Genomic DNA, 22,571 nt, shown 5'->3' on the forward strand with positions numbered 1-22,571 from the left:
CGGCGGCCTGGGCGCCATCGGCCGGGCTCGGTCCGGGGAGCCCGCACGGAGCGGGGAGAGAGCGGGGAGCTGGGCCGGGCAGGCCTGGGAGGGGGCGGGAGGCAGCGCCGGTGCATTTTTAGGCTGTGAATGTGGAGCAAGGGCGGCTCCCGGCGCGCACGGAGCGGGGATAACGCTGCTGCTGCTGCTGCTGGGGAAGGGGAGCCCAGCCTGGGCGGGACGAGGCCAGGAGGGGAAGGTGGCGATGTGTCCAGGTAGACGTGGATCCTCCCGGTTGGGATCTGCCGTGGGTTTGGCCGCGGCGGGGGATGTTCGGCTTTGCTCGAAAAGGCACCTCGGAAGGTTCAGGTGGGGATGTGCAGTGTGGACAGTCCGTTCCTGTGCTGGGAAAGACAAAGAAAATAACCCATCGGCTCTCAAGGTGGTGTCTACCTGTGCAAAAGGAAGCTAAGCTTTCCCTGAAGGTTCTTGCAGGGGAAAGGTTATTTCTGGAATGGTTTGAGAGGAATTGTGAACGTTTTGTACCTTGGAAGAGGTTACAGAGCTGTGTGCGTATGAAAGAGCTGTAGGTAACGTTTAGCTTGGAAGGTGAGGTTGAAAGGACGGTGTTTACTGTATGGGAAGGGGTGAGAAAGCCAGGAATTTGAGTTGAGACTGGTAGGTATAGGAGAACTGGAGAGATGTGCAGAATCCTGTAGGGTTGCTGCTTACCCAGCCATTGGACTAGGCCAGGGCTCTCCTCTTCTCGAGAGCATTTGAGTTTCCTTGGGAAAGCACTCTGTTAGAAAAGGGCAATGATGTATTCTTAATTATGCATGTCTAGGGAATTGTGTGGGCTTTTTTTTTTTTTTTTTTTTTTTTTTCCTTTTCTTTTTGTGGAGTTACAAGAGAAAGTGCTTCTCCTCAGGGATTTCAGCCTGCCTGTGAGAGTTCTAATGATGAAGGTGCTGAGATTGTGGGGTTTTCCCTACATTAAGGTCAGTCACTGCTGGCTTGTCCTTTGAGACCACTGAGGGAAGGTGAGTTTCCCTGCCTGTAAGGTCAGCGTAGGTAGAATTGTCCTCCTGTACTTTGTAGTGAATAACCATTGTTTATTGTTCTTCTGAGGGCTGCAGAACAACTTCCAGCAAATTTTCTTCTTGGCTCTTGCAGACTGTCTCGCTGCAGGTGTTCAAGGGAACTGTGCAGTGTTCAGATGTTTGCTGCCTCCTGACCAGGAAAGGCACTTGTAGATTTGTAGTGTATTAGAAGATCCAAGCTGGATGTATTTGTGTTGTTGTTATTTAGAAGGAAGGTGAAAAGGTGCAAGTAAATTTAGTGGTTTGAGGAGTTGGTGAAGTTGTCTGTCTTACAGGAGGCATGGATTGGTGTCTTTTTCCTGCTCCCTTGCAATGGGGAGATGAGGATGCTGTAGACAAGGGGCTGGCTGGAGTGTTGGATGGATTCTGAAAGTGGTTACTGTGTCCTACACTGAAGAATTGGAGCTCCTGAAATGGCTCCTCTGCTTTGGCAGCCATGGGACCAGTTTGGGCTTTTTATCCACTTTGATTACTATACTGTTGTTCTCATCTGTGTTGGTTTTGCTTGTAAGTAACTTACCAAATGTGTGCCTTGAAACTACTCTATTTTAATGTGGAGAAAATTCAATAAATTAATTATTAAATATTTTTTAGTTGTCTGCACTGAATTTATTGCTTAAAGGAGTAGCATAACCTCTGATTTAAGATTACATGTGACACAATAGAACTGGATTAGTATGTTCCCCTAAGGAAAAATAATGGCTTTTTATAATTACTTGTATTGATTATAAATAACTTATGCATTCTTTAGTCATGCAAGACACATCAGCTATGATTTGTTTTGTGGAAAGCAAGTATAAAAGAACTACTTTTTCTGCTGTGGTAGAAATAACATATGGAACAACATGAGAAAAATGAATGTAGAAATTGTCTTCTAAAGCCTGCACTGGAATGAAAATGGGCTTAAGAATAGGAGAAGGAATAGTGCAGAGAAATAGGAAAAGAATGGGCGTTGTGTCCTAGCCTGGTTTGTACTTTGGATTAGTGGAGACGTTAATAACCCTCTAATCCGGTGTGGGGTAACAGAGTTTCTACACAATAACAATCCGGGGAGGCCGAGGGCAGCCCTTGGCTGCTGCTGGAGCTTTGTGCTCTGTGCTGGCAACTGGGAGCTCATCCTCTTCTCCTGGGTGCCTGCTGATCCTGCTCAAGGGGCTTTTGGGGGAGATTTTCATTTACGTGTGTTGTAATGTCTTTTTTACTTTGGGTATAGTATTTAAAATTCAAACCTCTCAGGTTCCCTGGGTTTAGTTTGGATCTGAGTGCTTGCTATCTCTGAATGTGAGGTTGCCAAACAAAATGTGTTGGCATAGCTTTTCCCTATCAGAATGCTCCGAATTTAGTGTACAAAGCAACTGCAGTAACATGAAACATTATTTCTTCAATACTAAAGTTAATTAGAATGATAGGCCAATTACTAAACTCTTCTTACTGCTCTAAACTTAAACCATTAGTACAGTCAGACTGATTATCATTGATATTGTTCGGTGATAAACTGTTAATTGCACAGATATTTTAATAAGAATTTGCTGGCAGAAAGAATTGATCCAGCACTGGAGTAACTTAGGCCAGTAGAAAGTGTCTGTCAGTGGTGGGAGGCTGTGCCAGCTCTCAGTGGAGAGAAATGCTCAGCTCTAGATGCAGGATTGGAGGATGTTGCCATATCGATTTTGGTGCCACACCAGCATTGTGTGCCTGTGTCCATAATCCAGGATCCCAACAAGAGCTGGGACTTGCTGTGCTGTCACACACCGCAGGGACCAAGTGATGCTGGTGGAAAGGTCAGGGATGTCACAGAGAAAATAAACTAACAAAACCTGGGGGGCTTTTGGATTTCTAGTTATTTTCCTTGTAAGTATATCACTTTCAAACAAAGTATCTAGAAGTGCTATTACTCATTTCCAAGCTAGGTGTGGTTCTTAGGGGACTGGCCCTGAGTGCTGATGTTCAGCTCTGCCTTGTTGATGCAACTGTCAAATGTCAGATTCTTGCCTCTTGGGGACTAACTTCAAAATTGTTGGTACTTTCCAAGAGGCATTTCTACTCTCACTTTCATTTTGCTCAGTCCTTGCTTTACTGTTATTCAATAATTACTAATATTATCACTATATTTTTAGTATATTATAACTAATATACTCAAATACATTTTAATTAAAACACAAACATTCACAGTTTTTTGGTTTTTTTTTTGGTTTTTTGGTTTTTTTTTAGGCTGTGTGCTTTTCTGTCATTTCAGTGGACAGATCTAGAATTTGGTTTCAAAAACAAAACAGGCACCTTGAATGTACATGTTTCCACCTCTTAGAGTTTCTAAGGAAGTTCTGATCTGCTCAGCAGGTCAGTTTGCTTTGACTTTGAAATGGGAATATCCACACTTGAGGTATCTGTTTTCCTGTCAAAGTCAAATTGCAAGTCTCCTTATTCTGCAGAATACCCTGACCAGGTTCTTGATCATTACCTGTTGATCTGCCAGAAAACACAATGTGGACTGACTCTCTCTTGCATTTTGGACACTGGAAAATATAAATTCTTTGCCCATTTTTATTGCTTCTTGGCCACTTCAGCATTGGCACAGAGAAGATGGACTTAGCAATGTGTTTTCTTCCCTTCCTGGCCTGGTGCCTTGGGATGCTTAACTGCTTTCCCATAGCCCTTGGTGGGTGGACTGGATTCCCACTGTGAAACTAGTTTGTATTGTCTCCCTTGAAAGTGATTGAAGAAGAAATTTTGTTTTAAAACTTTCAAGAAGCTAAACCAAACAGTTTCTCTCAGTGTGAGAGTGGACCAAATCCCATAGGCTTCATGATGGGTGACAGGCAGACTTGCTGGGCTTTCACTCCAGGCATTTTATTAAAAAGTGCTTCAGATGTGAATTTTCTATCCTAAATTTAGGTATTTTACCTACACTCTTTTCTTCTTAAAAAATACCAAATACTTTAAAAAAAAAAAAAAAAAAAAGAAAAAGCCTGAGGTTGAGATTACTCTGACTGAAGCCTTTCAAGGTAAGAACTGGTAACACTGATAAGCAGCACTTGCTAACCAAGCTGTTATCAAAGCCATTGTGTGCATGTACTTCAGAGAAACATCTTTCACACCAAAGCTCTGGTATTTCTCAGTGGTTCAGCCTTTACTTGCAGAGTTGGTTTTAGTGTCTGATTTAATGGTGGCTGAGTTAATGGTACTACCCTCCACAAGTTATTCTATAAATAGAGTAAGCATTGTGTGATTTTAGTCATACTATAGTCAGTTAAGCATGATGATGAATTATCTCTGGAAAATTTTAAATCATTTGATATTTTTGTGTAAATTGGCATAGGAAGAACAAGTGAGCAGTGTACCCTTGATTAATATTTCTGTACCTTTCAGAAGGAAGAGGGATTTTTTTTAGCTGGAAAGTACCTGGTGCTCAAGAAAGCTTCTTAGTTGTCCTCTTGCTCTATAAGCAGTGCCTATAGTACCCTAAGAATGCAGAACAGCAGCATGACCTCTGATATAATGAGGAATTGTGTGTATTTATTTTTTTTTCCATTCATGTCTCATTCTGTCAGCCACAACTCCCCCTGGCATTCAGCTGACTTGTGATGGTGCTTCCCCCATTCTTGTCTCTATCCTACACTTCTCTTCCCAGGCCTGGCTCCTTCAGTACAAAGAGGGGGAAAATAAAGCTTTTGAATCCCCTTTTATGTGTTTCCATCTCCTCTGGCAGTTCCTGCTCTGCACAGTGAAGCAGCAGAAGTGTGGCCTTGCTTGCTCTTTGGTCTCAGCTTTTTCCTCCCTCTCTGCTCAAACACCCAGACCCAGTCATTTGACTGAGTCTTGGGCAACTCTTCAGCAAATCCTCTGGTTTCCTCAGCCCTCCTTCCCAGACACCACCTCAGCTTCTTTAATATTGCTCTCCTTGCCTTTTGCAGCCTCTTGTCTGGGGGTGTCCCCTGGACCTTGCTCTTGTTTTGGCTGCTCCAGACCTTGCTCTGCTCTGTGGGATTGCACCCATCCCTCTATTCTTCCTCTTCTAGAAAAAACTCCCATGACTGCACAAACTTCCTCAGTGAAAAATGTCTATTCCAGGCAATATTGCTGCCTAGCTATGCTGAATCTTAGCTTATTTGCTCTTTTAAAAATATATTTGTCTTTTTTTTTAAGAGCTCTCCAGGTTCTGTTACTCAGGAAGGGAGATCTCATTGTGCCTTATTCTTGGTATAGGGAACTACTAATCTGCTTTCCAGCCCTGCCTTACACATGTTCAGGTTCTGAGTGTTTTTTCCAGAGCAGGCTATAGAATTTTGAGGCAGTGAACTTCAGTTACCTAATCATGAGGTTGGTTGACATCTAATTCTTTAATACCTTGGTATCTTTATAAACTGAAGTAGGTAAGTGCCTCACAGATTGCAAGATAATCGTTGCTGGAAGTTAACTTATCCTCTTGGAAATAGAAGTAGAAAATAGAAGCCTTCCATCTTTTGGCCATCAGAGCAGTTCTGAAAGTTGGTATCAGATGAGAGCAGGGCAGGAAGCAGCAGCAGAGCTGTGGTCTGCTCATTTGGTTTTGTGTATAGCTAAGGGTCTTGTCTTGTCCCTGCATGTGTTAGGGACTGAAAAATAACCAAAATCCTGGAGTTTAAAAAAAAAAAAAAGGCAGTCTGATTTTTAGTTACTTAATAAGCCAAAAGCACTTAATAAGCCTTACTGTGGTGACTCACACTAAGAAGAAATTTAAATTTGGGTGGGATTTTATTAGTTTTTATCTTGCTATATTTTGTGGTTTCTGATGAAAGTGGTTTTTGGTAGAACTGTGGAGCAAAAATGCAATAACAGAAGTTATGCATGGCAAAGTGAATTAGAATCAATAAATGGAAGGCAGTGGTAGCATTAACTGTGTGTATTCCAGAGGGAATAGCCTGGAGGTGATAGGGAAGGATTACCTGGGGATAAAACCAAACCAGCATTGTCAATTATAATGGTGTTCCCATGCCTTTAAGCCAGTGACCTGAATAGACTGTGTGGTTTGTATTGCATCTTCTGCCAATACATGTTTTTAGCTTACAGATAATTGCACCAAGATTTGCAATGCTGTTTAAATGGCAGCAAAGGAGAGGAGTATGCACAACAAAAGGAGAAACAGCTCTTGCACTGTTTTTGTGAGTGTTTCTGTGTATAAATGTTTATCCCCCACACCCATGCCTTGGTAGGGTAACTCTGTATTTGCATGGCTGGTCACCATTAAAATGTTCCCCAACAGAAATGATTTATTTTAACCTATGCTGTATCAGTGCTATGCAAAATGAGGAGGCAGCACCATGGTTGGTTGCTTTAAAAAATGAGCAAAGCAGTTAACTTGCAAGCAGTAACATAGATAAAACCACAGAGTATAATACAATCCTTCCATCTGTGTGTTCAGTGTCGTTGCCTTAATCTACACAGGAAGAAACACAGAGAAGTTGTTGCTCAAGCAGTAAGTATTTTAACCATCTACAATAAATTTCCATGTCCAGTATCCTTTAAGAAAATTGTCTTTCCTAAGGCTTACTGGAGTTCATATTAGACTCCCATTGACTTCAGATACAAGAATTGGAACACTCATCTTACATTAACAGTAACCTGTGCCAAAATCCCTCTGATACATTTATCTGTGGTGTTACTTGGTTTATTTTGGTGAAGTGCTAAGCATAAATTTGGTTCTATTAATTCAAATCATCTGACAGGCTGGCATCTTTATGTCATATACTGCATCTTTTAAATTTTCTTTTAAAGATTGGTTTCAAGTAAGGTTTTCTTAATTGCCAGCTTGCAATGTCTGTTTATGTGTTCTCCCATGTGAAATTAATGGGAAAGCAATTAGGCAAACTCTGGATTCTGTGCTTGACTGATGCTTCTAACTGTGAAGATATTAGAGCTGTCTGCCTGGTCTTCACAGCTTCTGTTGAAATCTTAGATGAAGCTGGAGATAAAGATGTTAAGTCTCAAAGTGGTGCATGAACTCCTGATGTTACAGAGTTAAATTTGTTGGAGACACTGAGGATTGCATTTAGCTGATGATCCATCAGGAGGGGTTGTAATGGCCTGTTACCATGTCTAATCTAACTGCCTATTTGCTTTCAAGTAAGAGTAAATGTGAGCCTAACTTATTGTGGGATAGGAATGTTTTCTGATATATTTTTATCTACAGCTCTGGGTTTTGTACCAGTCTAAGCATTTCTATCCTGGAAACTGCAGTGCAACTCTTTCAGTTGCATTTGTTCCAAACCTGAGTGTGTACAAACACTAGTGGGAAACCTGAGCTTTGAAATTTGCTTTCTAATACCAATTAAGTTTATCAGCTTCCCCTGGAGAGTCTGAATGGAAATCAGGATTTGAAAAAGGTCATTTATCACTTACAAATGTCAGTCATCACATCTTAAAAAAGTAAGTTCTGCTGCATGACTGCACCAATCTCAGTTGCCACAAGGGAGAGTGGGGGGCAGAGTAAAGGCCAGACTATTTCTTTTGGCAGGCAGCAAGCACTTAGGTTAAACTGATAATCAGACTGTACCCAAAGGCTGTGGTTTCACGTTGCAGCTAAGCAGTCTAGAAGGTTGCTGCTGCTGAAAGAAGTGTTCCTGCTCTCTTCTTCCTGCTCCCACAGTCGTGTTTCCCCCTTTTCCTTTGTGCTCTGCACATTGAACCCATCACTGATCCAGTCCAACGCAGTCACCTGGCTGAGAACTGCTCACTGTTGAATTAATTAGTTTAATTAATTTAGTGGAAGACCTGATAAGCGTTAGAGCTGGCATAAAGGAAGGGTGTAGACCACACAGTAGTAATATGAGAGTCCAAGGGTATAGTTCTGGGGTTTTTTTCACAGTTTATTCTGTGTGTTCACTGCCACGTGTGTGTCAGGTCTGCTGGGTGCCCAGCCTAGTGCTAGGCGTGGTCAAAATTGGACCAGCTTTGATCTCACTCCCCTCCCACCCTTCACCTTTTTCCTGTATCACTTCTGATGCTGTCACTGCTGTCAAAAGCTCTCATAGCATGGTGGGGGTAAAAGGTGCTCACAGTGAGGTGGGAGTGCTGAGTTACCCTGTCAGATGACCACCAGCACAGAAATTGATTTAAAATTATTGTAACTGCAGGCTTAGTCAAACCTTCCCATGCTGTATTGCTTAGACCCCTGGAATATTTTAAATGTTTTGAAAATTTCATGCTGGAGGAGTATTTTCTTCCTTTTTAACTGTTCAGGAATTCATGTAGTTGACAAGTGGTAGCAAAAAATATGAATATATAGAATCACAGCAGTATTTTCTGTCGAGAAATAGATTCTAGAGGCTTGGGGGAATACTAGTCTGTTGTTCTCAGGGAACCTATTAAATTGCTGTAGAAACCTTATTCCAAATAACAGAATCTGTATCCTGTTCCTTGTCAAATAAAGATGTTAATTGTATTTTCTTATTATTATTTGTTATACTATATTTATCATCACAATGTCTTCATAAATATATCTGGCAACAGTATTTTCCAGGCCATTTATTAAGATTTATATCCTGAAAGTGGCTGCTCTACACAGCGCCATTTTTTCATGCTGTTGTGAAAACCAAAATTTTAAAATTACTATTCCTTGAAAGTAAGTTTTTACCTGTTCTCTTTCCCAGTTTATTCTCTGTATACCAGTTTGAGTGACCAGATTATGTAGCAAGGGATAGAGAACCACAGTGGGAAAGAAATCAGGTGTTAACTCCCTTTTGTGCTGCTTGTTCACATCCATAACTCTTGAGTTGTGGATGAGTTGCTGCTATTTCTGAAGGTTTTCTGATACTTGAGAAATTACAGTAGTGCTCTCTGGTAGCAAGTGGAAGTGAGTTTCCATGCTCTTGTGATTCAGTTTTTAAAAATGTCTACAGAGATGCCAATTTGCTTTAAATGGCAGTGTCCTGATACTTGTAGCAATAGTAAATTACAGAAGCCATTCCCTCTATAAATTTCACATTGGCTTCTTTCTGGTTTCTTCCACATCACTTCCTTGGTCGAGCTATTTTTTTACTTTTGTTACCTTCTTTTGAACTTTTAAATGTGTTAGGTAATCATTAAATTACTCTTTCTGCTCAGAAATTGGGAAGCAGAGTTCCTGTAGCCTGAATGCTCTCAAAGCTACACCTCAATTCTTGACCCCATGACAAACAGCAAGACAGCACGAGATCTCAGACTAGTGGTGTCTAGGGGAATTTTGGAATTAATGTAATGGTTTTCTTTTATATATTAACTTGCTTCATCAAAGAGAACAATGCAGTAGGGTTGTTTTATGTTGTTTTGTTGGTTGTTTTTTCCTGAGGTTTGAGTCATACTTTATTCCCCCTTTTCTGCCTGAAGAGGACAGCCTTTAATAAATCTGTAGGCGAAGTGATAAACATATAATAAGGTGTCACAGGAATTTTTTTTTCCTCCCACTGCAAATGAGTCAGCAATTAAATTATCTTGAAAGAAAATCAGTCTGTTGTCTGGGTTTAGCAAATGTTTACATTTTAAGAGAGCAGTTATATTAGTGGTGCTCAGAGTGTAGGGAGGTCTCCTGTAAAATGAAATGCATATCAGAATCTCTCCCTAAATTACTCTTAATCTGAAATATTTTTATTTGATCAGGACAGCAGCTTCCTGATGGTTTACTAAAGCAGACAATATCCTCAACTTAAATTTTCTTTTACTGGGAAGACACACTGAAAACCTCACTGTCAAGTGGAAATGCCACGTGTAATCCAGTTCTGGATTTTCTGGTTATATCATACACTTGATGAGACGTGGTAACATGGAAAAAACTTGGCAGAAATATTCCTGTGTAAATACGAAGGCTCATTCATATTTTCAGTGTTGCTCTGGTCAGGACGATTTATGTGACTTGACATTTTTGGGGATTTGTTTTCAAATGCTGTGGAAGGGAATAGGTGGCTGTGCTGGAAGTCTTGCAGGCTGGAGGAGCTTGAAGCACCTTCTGTTTGTGTTGCAGGTGATGGGGTGGGACAGGCAGGTGCAGTGAGAGGGACAGGGGCTGTGTGATGGCTTTGGAGCTGCTTTGTTGGAGCTCAGATGTGTGAAATGCTCACAAAGCTCTGCCTGCAGGGTGTGGGATCTACCTAGGCTGGGCTAGAGCTGTGATCCAGCTGTGATCCAGCTGTGAGCCCTCTTGGGGAAATGCCCCCAGCTCTTGTGCATTCACCTTCCCCACTTTGTGCTGCCATCACCCTGCTCTTGTTTGCTCAAGCAGTGACTGGTCTGAGTAAATGCCCACAGCCTGTAGAGTAAATAACTCTCTTCATAAATTCAAGGAAACAATCAGTGGTTTTTTTTGTTTTCTTTTTTTTTTTGTATTTTTTTCAAATTGATCCTCCTGAAAAGAACGAATATAGAAAAGAAAAATTGTTAAAGCAAGGGGAACAGCATTTAGGGAGCAGGAAAAATGCTGGTGATTGTGATGAGATTGGTAACTCTGTTCTCTCCATTTTGAGTCACTGTAGATGAATTCAAAGTTCACCAGACTGCAGCTTGCTGTTGACTTTTGAAATACTCTGATGTGCATTCAAGCTTAGCAACACCGTGTTTCTGAGGAGATTCACTGGTGGTAGCAGCAGGATACAGCCAAAATCCTTTCCATAGGATTCCATTAATGGTATTGTCTGGTTGGCTTTTCCAACTCTGTGATTCATCCACTGCTGCCCTATTTAAATTATTTAAAGAACTGAAAAAGCACAGTGGTTGATTTTCTTGGAAAAAAAATGCTAACGAATAGTGTTTTCCTGAAATTTCTCAACGAATTGTTCTCCTCACCAAAACAATGGCAGAATTCATTAAATCAGTGTATCAGTGGCAGAGATGAAATATAGTGAAAACTAGTGATGCTAAAACTTCTTGTGCATGAAGTTGGGACTTCTGTGAGGAAGACTGTGTGCACAAAGCTGAGAGTTCTGATGGCAGCCTAGTTAAAAGGAGAGAACCATCTGCTATGGTGAGCAGGGATGTTCAAAAAGCCAGGCTGTAATGATGGAGGTAGGGGATTGTCCTTGGGAAGAAGTTATGCTTTTGGCAGATGAAAAGAAACTGTTGGAAAGAAATTCAAGCTCACTTTTGTCAACATGGACGTCCATGTTTAGGTGCATTCCCATGATACTTGATATAAGTGAGCACTGTTCCATTGCAGTCCAATGTAAACAATGGTTAACTAAGTATAAATTTAAAACTAGAGTTAACCTGGGGTCAGAATGACTAAATGTATGAATAGCATTTCTTGCCATATGAAGTGGGTTACCAAGCTGGAAATCAGGTGTGATTCTCCTTTACTGAGTGAACAGGAGTGTCAGGAGATGGAGATCTGGACCCCAGGAAGCAGCTGCCTGCTTTTGTGTCCAGGGAAGAAGATGAAGGAGGCAATAACAAAGCAAGGAAGTAGTTAACACATTGTGAGTGCTGTGAAAAGGGAGAAAAAGTGGAAAGTGGAAGTGGAAAAAAAAAATGGGGAAGGAGAAACTGTGTGTTGGCCTTCTTTTGCTTGTAGTTGTGCATGAAGATGTTTGCTGTGCTGTTGGGGAAGGTTCTTGGTTGTTACTGCATATGGCTGTTTATCTCTGCAGGTTTAATTAAGCCATTTAAAGGACCTTTGTTATCTCTTCCTTTTTTGCTTGTTCTTTTGTGGCTGCCTCCTCCCTGGAAGTGTTCAAGGCCAGGTTAGACAGGGCTTGGAGCAACCTCATTTAGTGGAAGGTGTCCCTGCACAGTCCAGGGGATTGCAATGAGATGATCTTTAAGGTCCCTTCCAGCCCAAACCATTCTCTGATTCTCAATTGTATTATAGGGAAGAGTCTTCCCATTTATTCAAACATTTAAATTTCTTCAGATTTCAATTACTTTAATTTAGTGAAGGCTTTTCATTTTCTCTCTAAGATCCTTAATGCAGGATGTCACACAGTGTTTAACATAAAAAAGAAAAATAAGGAGTAGGAATAGGCACTACTGAGATTACAGGCTATAGTGGAAAGATGTTTGCCATTCAGCTTCAATTAAAAATAACATTACTTTCAAACTTTAATAATATATTGCAAACTTCCACTTGATGTTAATAGAGTATTTATTATGTGGTTAGATGTTGGTAACATGCAATGCTTGGCTGAATATTTTTGATCCTGCACTTGCTGATTTACTGTAATGAATATAAAGCTTCTGTAACAGATACAATTCTGCATGGTGATATCTGCATTTGTCAACAACACCAAGTTTTTTACGGATTTGGCCTTAAATTGGTACTTAATTGTTTGTCTGCAAATGTTTAGTCAATAGAGAACAAATTGTGGATGTCAAATAACCTTCAGCTGCACAATCAGCCAGAAATGGCTGGGTGAGTGCAGCAGTGTCTGCAAGCTGCACTGCCTGAAATGGGAACTGCCTGAGCTCCTTCTGACAACAGCTCAGGGCAGGTCCTGTGCCAGGGCACAGCTGTGGGGCAGAACCCTGGTTTTCCCCTCTCTGGGGTCGAGTTCTGTCACCACACACAGTGAAAAACTCTGAAAGGGGAGTTCCAATGCTCAGAGGTGTTTGGTGCTGCTCTGAAAAAGAAGGTGGCAGGTGAGAAATCAGGGGTCATTCTCTGTGACCAGTGAGCTTGAGCCATTTGGCCCAGTAAATAAAATGCTTGATGCTTGCAAATGCAAATTTGAGAAAAGCAAGTAATTCTTTTCTTCCTGGGTGGTTTTATTTTCCCCCTCTAGTTTGATTTGCTGCTGCTGGATATTTGTGTGTGAAAAAATAAAGCAACCCCATTTTGTAAGTCAGGAATTGCTTCTGTTTAACATGCTTGTTCAGAGAACCATAATCTGTTCTTTCCCTTCTGAGTGCCTCATACAAACAGCTGGATTGGAGTGTACTGGAAGAGTGGGGTTGCTTGTTCTTTTTTCATCAAATCCTATTTGAATAAAATAAAGAAAAGCTTTTTGCAATCTGTATGAACGGTCTGGTGGCAGACTTGGATTGAAAGTTTATGTAGTAGCATAATTGTGGCTCCAGTATGATGTCATAACAGACAAAAATTAGTGCTCACAGAAAATAGTCATAGTAGAAACTCATAGAAATAAGTATTTTCCCATACATCTGTGTAAGCAATAATGACAGCAAAAGAAAGGTAGAGAATGACAGAAACTATATTTTTCTTTGTCTCCAAAATTTGATTGTATATGTAGGTTTTTTTCTGCTCTGTTTTTATATTTCAGCTATGTTGGACTGGATTCTTGATGTCATGTTTGACTCTTTAAATATCAGGCAGAAAGCTCTATGGCATTAATTTTATAAATAGACCTGGTACTCAAAAATAGTCTTATTGATAATCAGCTTTGTCTGTCTTAGTTCTGGAATGATCACTACATGTTTGTGTAACTGGAAACTGTCATACATAAAATTTAATCCTTTTTGGAGCTGATCTGTGGATCAATATATAAATAACTAGTCAATAAGAAATGTGTGTTTTTCCTGTGTTTTCCTAGAATTTTGCTGTGCAGTGGGTTAAGAGAAAGCTGTATCTTTTTTCACTAGAGTTTCTGTTCCTGTATTGCAGCAGTTTCATGGTTCTCTATATGTTAAATAGATGACTCTGCTCTGAAATGGATTTTACTGCCCTTCTTTTGAGTTCTTCTCCCTGGTTAAGGCACATGATGACATTCACTGTGCTTTGCTATAATGTCAGTGCTCCACAGGAGATGGGGATCCCCGTGTCTGACCTGGAATGCCTCTGTAAAATCTGAGCTGCTAGCTAGAAATAAAGCTAATTATTTAATTGGCATCTATAACTCTGTCATCTGTAGTCTGTTTGGCCTAATGATCTGGGATGTTAAATTGTTGGCTGAAAGGATTTCTTGTTTGGAATTTTTTAGTTTGGCATATCAATTTTAATTTAAAGCTTTCTCAGTGCTATTTTTAAAGTTAAGAAATTTGGTCTTCAGAGTTTCTGTTTGGTGCCTTAGGACCCTAAATAGGGAATTAGGTGTTGACAGTGTGCTGTGAGGAAACACAGAGCGTTCTGTGCCGTGTGTGACACCGGATCCTGTCTGAGCTGGGCACAGCTGTGCCAGCTCTGCCCATCTCCTGCTGTGTTTACTCACCCCTCATCCAAGTTAAACATTGATAGCTGCCAGTGGGAGCAGGGGAGCAGCACCTGCCATCAGGGACTACTGACTCTGCAAAGGGACCTCCTGCTTTTGGGGCTGCCTTTAAGTGGGTAACTTGTGATGGCAACTTCAGGGGTTTTTTTCAGCTCTGGTACAGGTCTGGGGTGAGTTGGACCTAAATTCAGAGTGGGAATTAAGTGATAAATGAGAAAGGCCTAATTGGAAATCTATGAATGAGTCCATTTCCTGCCATTGACTCCAGTGCATTTCCAGGTGGACTTTATAATCTGTGCCATGTAGCCCCAGGGTACCTGTGCCTGGCAGTCTGGGCTTGGGATCACACTTGCATTTTGGGAAGTGTCTGTATGGCTTTTGTACAAATTGTACCTCTGAAGAAGAAAAGAATTTCTTTGTAAACTTACTTAGCAGAAAGGTGGTAGTTGTTAGATTGTCTCAGAATATAAACTTTCTTTCACTTTTACTTCTTATGCAGGTGCATTTGAGGGGGTTGATGTTGATCTATAGTCCTCAAGTTTGTGCCTTGTCTCACTGCAGTGGGGATGTGCTGACATCTGTTCTGAGCTGTATATGTAGCACAGGTGGTAAAACCACTTAGCATAGAATCAGAAGAACAATGTTAATGCACAGCTGCAGTGATGGATGACCTGCGGTTGAGATCTTAAACTGCTTGTTTTTTTGAATGCCTGCAGCTGGCCCTGACAGCTGCCAGAGCTCAGCTGTGGAGGGGGTTGATTATTTGGTTATTTATTTATTTATTACTTTTTAGGCATAACTGCCAGGCTGCAGAGAGGGGGGCATACTGTAAAAATGTAAATATTTAAATTTCATTTCCTTCCTAGTGACTCTGCCCTCCCTCTTTCTGTTTGGGTGGGAGGATTTAAAAAGGATGAGTCTCTTGTTTCTCCAGCTTAAAGCACTTGAACTCTGCTCTTGGGGTGTCCTCTTGCCCTTTTATCCTCAGCAGAAGCAACTCACACCTTCAGAAGAAATACAGCTTGGCTGCTTTGCACTTTGTGATGGGAGCAGCAGCACAGCTGGAAGATGGAAAGGGAATTCAGTAAACAATGAGTGCTCGAGTCATCTTTGAGGGTGGGAGAGCTGAGTCTACAGTTGATTTAACTTTGAGGATTACTAACTGTAGAATGCAACAGTTTATTTGTGTGGTCTAGAAAAGAGTGTGTGCAAGGTGAATGATGTCCAGATTGCTCCTTGCTCAGGGCTCCAGGGCAGTACCTGTGGCTGCAGAACTGCCTGGACCTGGCCAGTGCAGCCACCTGCCCCTGGCACAGCTCCTCAGGCTCTGGTGCCTCCAGGAGCTGAAGCTGAGCTGACACCCAGCTGCTTAGCCCAGCACATCTGTTCTGGGCTGGGGAGCAGGAGGTGCTGTGATGGCTGCATCACCCTGCACAGGGCTGGGGGGAGTGGAAACACAAGCAAACCCTTTCCCTTTGCAAGACTTCAGCAAGAGATCAAAGGCAGCCCTTTAACCTTGGGAAGTGTTTTTCCTACCCAGACCTGGTTCCACATGTGCTGTTTCATCCCTGGTTTTGATCCAGACACTCTCTGAACTCACTTGAAGCTTTGCTCTGTGTGTCTTTGCTGCAAGTTCCTTTCATTTTCTGGAGAACACTCCTGTGCAGTTGGCTTTGAACTATCCACATAGGGGTTGCTAGTCAGAAAAACCTATGTGTTTGTATTTAAGGTGATTAATAAAAAAACAAAATTAGGATTTTTTTGTTAAAAAGTGATGTCAAAATTTCATCACTCCTATATCTGCATTTATCTTTTATTCAGTATAGAGCTGAAGAGATTAGGTGCTGTATTTGGTGACACCATAAGCTCTTGTAATCAGCAATCAGTACAACACACCTGTGCTCTTAGAAGATCCTTTTGTTTGTGTCTGCTCTTACTCTGCATCATCTGTACCAAAAACAACTGGCCCCATCTCAGTGGCATTGCCCATCCAGAGTTTTACCACTGCAAGCTGTAGAGCTGATTCCAGCTGTTTGTGTCTAAATGTTTGATGCTGAAGTTGTTTAGCCTTTGGATTGTGTTTTCACTACTTGGTTGTGGTGGGAAGTGTTGGATGGGATACACAGACACCTGTGATGGATCAATATTTTATGTTTCTAGTCTGTGCTATATAGAGGCTATAACTGAAGTGATTCTCTGCACAGAAGAGTTGGAACATGCCCACAAAAGGCTTTTGCAGAACACACACAGACTCATGTAAAGGAGCATTCTTTTCCCTGCAGCAGGGAGATGTGTTTTGTCATGGTTCATCAGTCATTTCTTTCTATTTCATATTTGGGTTCTGAAGTGTGCAAGCTGAAACTGCCACCCACAGCAGAACTTGAGGTGCAAAGAAGTTGATACTGCACATGCAGATAGGTTGGTGGTTGTATGGGGCTTTATAGCATCACACAGTGGTATCACTGGTTTTTTTCAGTAATAAGCTCATTCTAACAATCTTTGTAGACTTCCTACTCTTCTTTCTTTTGTTGTACCACCACATAAAGGGCTGATGTGGTAAATTCTGGAAAATAGAGTGATGTATGTGTGGCCTTGAGGATTTTTACCTGCTGGAAATGAGGAGGGTTTGGTCTTACAGTCAGTTAATTCTCTTTAGATTGTGGTCATCCTCTGGCAAACTTCTCCAGATGTAATCTGGTTCATCTTTTGGTTAACATGCAAAACTGAAGACTGGATTGATAATGGCCCCTAATTTTTAGTTTACAGGGTTTCCTTCCTGTGCTTTGCCCTTTCCTAGCTGTTGGCTGAGCTGCTGTCACAGTTTGTTTTCTTTGACCTCAGCCTTTGAGCACTTGGTGCTTTATTGCTCAGCCCTCACACTTCCCAGGGGGAAAAAAACATCATCAGATTTATTTATATTTCTTCTTTTGCTATATATACACCAAATTGTGGTTTTCCTTGGAAGATTGTTTTCTGCAGAACTCCCTGCCACATTCCCTCTAGTTCCCCAGAGATGTTTAATTAGAATTTTGTGCTACAGGCTCAAGAACACCTACCTTCCTTTGTTCCTTAAAGGACTGGCTAGTTTTCCTCATCATCATAAGGCAACAGCAGAGCTAATGAGTAAAGATATTTAGAGAAGAGTAAGCCCCAAACCTCACTGAGCCTTGCAGAATGGGATGTCTGGGTAACTGTTAGTGATGTACCTTATCTTCTGCTTTATTTTTAGATGCTCTTCTACAACGGGTAGCAGAATTGGAAAAGGTCAATGCAGAATTTCTGCGCACAAAGCAGCAACTTGAGCAGGAATTCAATCAAAAGAGAGCAAAATTTAAGGAGTTATACCTGGCTAAGGAAGGTAAGTCCTCAGTTCTCTTCTGAAGTTTATTGAATTTCATCTTCAAATATTCCCTGTATGAAGCATAGTCTTTTAAACAGTCGTAATAAGAATGTAAGAGATTCCATAGGTGACTATTGAGCATCCTAGAATGAAGTTTATAATTAAATTTAAAGATTTGCCTCATGGATAGGAGCCAGAGCAACTTGATGTCCATGCAGAAACACCACCAGTGAGTGTAATACTAATTTTCTGAATTCAGGGTGTGCTCTCTGAGCAGGAGCTGGTAAATGGAAAGACATAGCCTGGATGCTGATCTGTTTGTACTCTCTGGCCTTTTTTTATGTAGCATTTATTTGTCTTAAATTTCCATCTGAGGTAGGCTATAAGCAGGCAAACATTATTAAAGTTTTAATACCAGCCAAGGGCATCGATTTCAATAACACAATTTATAGGAAAATTTAAATCATATGAGCTCAAATATCTGATGAAAGGTTGGAGAGTAGAGATAGCTGTTCTGAGAGCCAGATTGATTTATCTAATTCTGATGATTTTCCTGTCTTTAACATATGAAAGCAGAGCCAAAACATAATGCATTAAGACTGCAGCTGCTGTATAAGCGTATGAGAGCAGAAATACAACAGGCATAATGAATATTATATCATACAGCAAGCCTATTTAGTTGTGTTTCTAAGGCTGGATGAAAGGAAATTTAAGATACAAGACATACAAGACACTACTGATGAGATCAGCAATAATTCTCCCATTTTGGTACAGTCAAAAAATATAAAATAAATTGTGATAGGGGAAGAAAAAACACTCCAACTTTTATGGGTATTGAAGTGAAAGGACACCAGAGGAGAATATACAAACGATTTTTTTTACCCCCAAAAAAGTTTTTCCCCCCTCTCTATCTCCAAGACCCTTTCTTAAATGTACATTGGGGGTGTTGGGACCCATCTTTAATACTGTCATTTGAAAACTATGAATATTAATGCTACAGAGTCTTGATAACACAAAGATTAATGTCCTTTTAAGTACTTGATTAGCTCTGGGTTCTATATTCTCTGTCAGGGGTGAGAGCACCAGGATTGATCTGTCTTTTTGGCCTTGAGGGAAATATATGGAGATAGCTTGGTGCTGGTTGTGTACTGGCCAGATGTTTCTGCTAAAAGTGGTTGCAATTGAAGCAGGCTATGTGGACATAAAACACATATTTTGTGTTAGTGCTTTTGGAATTAATTATGTAATGTATGTCTTCCAGAGCTGTTTGTTTCAGATTAGCTGAGAACTCAGGAGGATAATGTGAAATTAGCTAAATTTCTGTTCGTAGTTGCAACAATTAAAGCAGTAGTGGGTGTTCCATTGAATGTATCCCTTTTCTTAGTAGAAGTTCAGTTTTACCCAAGTCTTTGGTAAAGAGAGAATTAGGCTGTATATTTTTCTTATGTGGGCTCTGCAAAGTGGTCACAAAGTGTTTCTGTTCAAGAAATATGAAGTGTTCCATCCAAAATGAGAACCAAGTTGAGGTTCCAGAAATGGGAGAAAAGGTGTTTGCCAGTTTGTTTGTGCTTTTTCCAGTCGTTACCACAATGAGTTAAATAATAAGAACTGATGAAAAGCACTGTTCATTTTGGTCAGGCATATTGATCCTAGTTATATCCAGTGTCTGCTTTGTGTCTGCATCCATAAGATTCTCCTTTAATAAAAGGCAAGGGCAAGCAAAGTCAAGAAATGGCATTCCCTGCAGATACCTGCCAGCATTTGTTCAGTCGTTTCAGGTGGATGTTTTAATACCTGTGCTTCCTTCACTCCCTTCTGTTCTTTGCCATAGCAACTGGGGCTACACTTGAGATTGAACTCATTAATCAAGCTAAATGTATCCACTCCTCCTTTCAGAGGACCTGAAAAGGCAGAATGCAGTGCTGCAGGCAGCCCAGGATGACCTGGGCCAGCTGCGCACCCAGCTGATGGAAGCCCACGCTGAAATGGAGAACATCAAGGCCATAGCCACAGTGTCAGAGACCACCAAGCAGGAGGCCATTGATGAGGTCAAGAGGCAGTGGCAAGAAGAAGTGGCTTCACTCCAGGCCATCATGAAAGGTAACAAGCAGGCAAGCTGCTGACATCAGCCACCCTGATGTCTTTAGGGATTTGTGCCTGCTCTTCCTCAGAATATGGATAATTGTTATGGCTTGGGAAAGCTGCAGAAGGGCTGGATGAAGTGTAGTTCCCAAAGCTGTGAAAAGGAGCTTCATGGGTTTGTTATTGTCAACTTGAGGACAGAATTTAGAATTCATGGCCATGGGAACCTCATGTATATGCAAAGCATTTTTGAGTGACTATGAATGTGATACTTGATCCTTCCACAAAGAGAAGTATGATGCCTGTAATTTGACAAGTCTGAAAACAGCTTTAAGCTGCCAGCATGATTCTCTTTTTTCCTTCTGTGTGAACACAGTTGTGCTCTCACACAGTCAGGTGTCCCTCCAGTACTCACATGGGCCTTCCCCCAGGCTAGTGACTGCACATGCTGCTCTCTGTCCTGGGTGTTGTTTTTCTTGATAGCTCTGATCTATCCCTTGTTATATTTGCACGTTGCACAGCTGTTGACATTTCTGAGACAAAGTGAATGAACAAAAGGATATTAACTGGGAACAGACTATTACCACAAATGTCTGTTTCCTTAAAGGTTCACAGACAGGATCACAGTATCCTGAGCCTAGAGCCTGTTGTCTGTGGGCAGTTTTTCCATCACATCATTGTGCTTTTTTAGAGCAGACAAACCTTCATGTATATTGAGTACACAAATGTCTGTTTATTTATGATGTACACAGATACATGAACCTAGATTAAGGCTCAGCTGTGCCAGCTGCTGTCCCTGTGTAAACAGCTCCTGGCATGAGGGGGGCAGTGTGAACCCTGGGGAAATGGAAGCTGTGTGAGAAGTTTGAATTTCTTTGACTTTTGGAGTACCTTTTAAAGGTTTTGGTTATTTGTTTGGATTATTGGAGGTACAAAATATGCTGCTAGATAGGATATTAGTTATGTGCTTTACCTTGAAATTAGGAATTGCACAGTTTTTGGGAATTGTTTCTCTCTGTTCTGTTAATGGTACCAATTGAAACTCAGTTCCTTTGGAGTTTTTACTTATGTATTTGGGTTTTGAGGCAGGAGTCCAAGGGAAAGGAGAGTTCATGGTTTTCCTAGTTTACATTAATTATAGTAAATCAGTGAATGGTTGGAGATGAAGTTCCTAAAGCTCTGTTCTTTAACTTACATTGAAAATAAGTTTTGCAAATGCTGTTTTCTAGAGACTGTTCGTGACTATGAGCTGCAGTATCACCACAGGATGGAGCAAGAGCGAGCTCAGTGGAGCCAGTACCGAGAGAACATGGAGAGGGAAATTGCAGAGCTAAGGAGGAGACTCTCTGAAGGCCAGGAGGAAGAAAACCTAGAGAATGAGATGAAAAAGGTACACTGGAATGGAGTTGCTCAGTTTCTGTTTGAGGATAGGCCTGTGGGGTCACACACAGGTTCATTCCCATGCCTGCTGTAATTCCTCAGCAATTCACACAGCCTGGTCCTGCCAGCTGCCAGCCTTTGTTCATGGAAGTCATCATGACCTCATCCATTTGAAGCCTTAAAGGCTTTGTTCCTAATTGTGTGCATCCAGTGAGACAATTGCACCTGAGAAGATGGTAAAGTTTTACCTTCAGCTTGTTAAAACAGGTTGTGATGTCACATAAACTCAAGTAAAACCATCTTTAGATTTTTCTGGACTGACTGCAGTTTTATTCAGTTTCCTTTATAGTTCTGTACTTTGACTTATTTTTCCAGGTTTTAAAAACTTGAAGTGCCCATTAAAAACCTCAGAATATCCAAGATGTCTTTTCTCTTTCTCTAAAGTAAGCCATGTTTGTGCATCACAGTACTGCTGCCTCCCTAGGAAGTACAGAACCTTGCTGTCACAAAGCAACAGGCTCTGGGTGATGAAAAATAATTGCTTTGGAGTATGGACAGATATTATTGTAGTTCTTCAGAGACCTGTGAATAAAGAAAAGTTCATAGAAGTAGATTGAGGTGCCTTGAGTTTGGATTTTTTTTTTTTTTTGGTTGGGGTTGAAGATTTGATGTGCTTCCTTTCAGACAGGGAATTCAACCTGTCATAATAGATCAGTGCTTTAGAAAAATCTTTATCTCACTAAAATAACTTGCATTTTCATGAATTTCTCATCTCAGCAGGCTTACCTTAGTCTTCAAGGTGTTCTAACACAATTTTAAAGTAGTGACTGAACCTATATTCAATAAAGAAGTAAACTAACATCTGATAATCTGCCACATCACTGCATGTCCCTGTTCCTGCTTGCTGTCAGCAGAAGAAATGCAGTATGGAATATGAAAAACATTCCACATGAGAAATGTTTTAGCTATTTTTACTGTGTTGTAGCAAGCAATCAGTGATAGTGTTGCAAAATGGAATTCTTTTCTGAGACTTAGGAAGAGATTCCTAAATATTTCTAGTTGTAGTTGCATTATTGCTGTGGGACTGCTCTTCATGGAGCCCTGGTTTCAAAGGTAGGAGTCAGGGTAAAGCCTGTTCTAATCCCACTGCAATTCTAAGACATGTACTGCTTTTAAAGAAGAGGTTTTAGTCTTATTAAGGACAAAAAGACTTTGTTTGAAGCTGCATGGAAGTTCAAAACTGCATCAGTGGGGTGAGTCTTGTAGAAACAGCCCAGAAGATGCAGAGTCCATAGTGTGGAAGTCCTGGCATTGCACTCCCAACCAACTGCCAATAATCACTTCTAGAGAACAATCTCTGAAAACTGATTCAGATTTTTAATTTGATTTTACTGATTGTGTTAGTTGAAATTGCAGGCTGCTGACATGGCAGCACAGCTCACCTAAACTCAGTGGCTTTAGCAGAGAGGTATAGCATAGCAGATAAATAACATTTTCAACTATAGTCCTTTAAAAGGGAATTAAATATCCCTGGTGATCCTAAAGGAAGAGGTGATCAGTTTATTAATCTCTGGTAATAGAAGTTTG

The 22,571-nt window shown here is 40.9% G+C and overlaps 1 protein-coding gene across 1 annotated transcript in view; it reads left to right on the forward strand.

Moving 5' to 3' along the window:
- Window positions 1–22,571, forward strand: part of RABEP1 (rabaptin, RAB GTPase binding effector protein 1) — a 42,890-nt gene that overhangs the window by 353 nt on the left and 19,966 nt on the right. Inside the window, exons 2-4 of the mRNA XM_079324740.1 lie at window positions 17,412–17,540; window positions 19,419–19,622; window positions 20,834–20,994. Of these exons, the coding sequence (XP_079180866.1) occupies window positions 17,412–17,540; window positions 19,419–19,622; window positions 20,834–20,994 (494 nt within the window). The remainder of the gene's footprint in view (window positions 1–17,411; window positions 17,541–19,418; window positions 19,623–20,833; window positions 20,995–22,571) is intronic.

The sequence above is a fragment of the Erithacus rubecula genome, assembly GCF_903797595.1.
Source record: "Erithacus rubecula genome assembly, chromosome: 22".
Taxonomy (NCBI): domain Eukaryota; kingdom Metazoa; phylum Chordata; class Aves; order Passeriformes; family Muscicapidae; genus Erithacus; species Erithacus rubecula.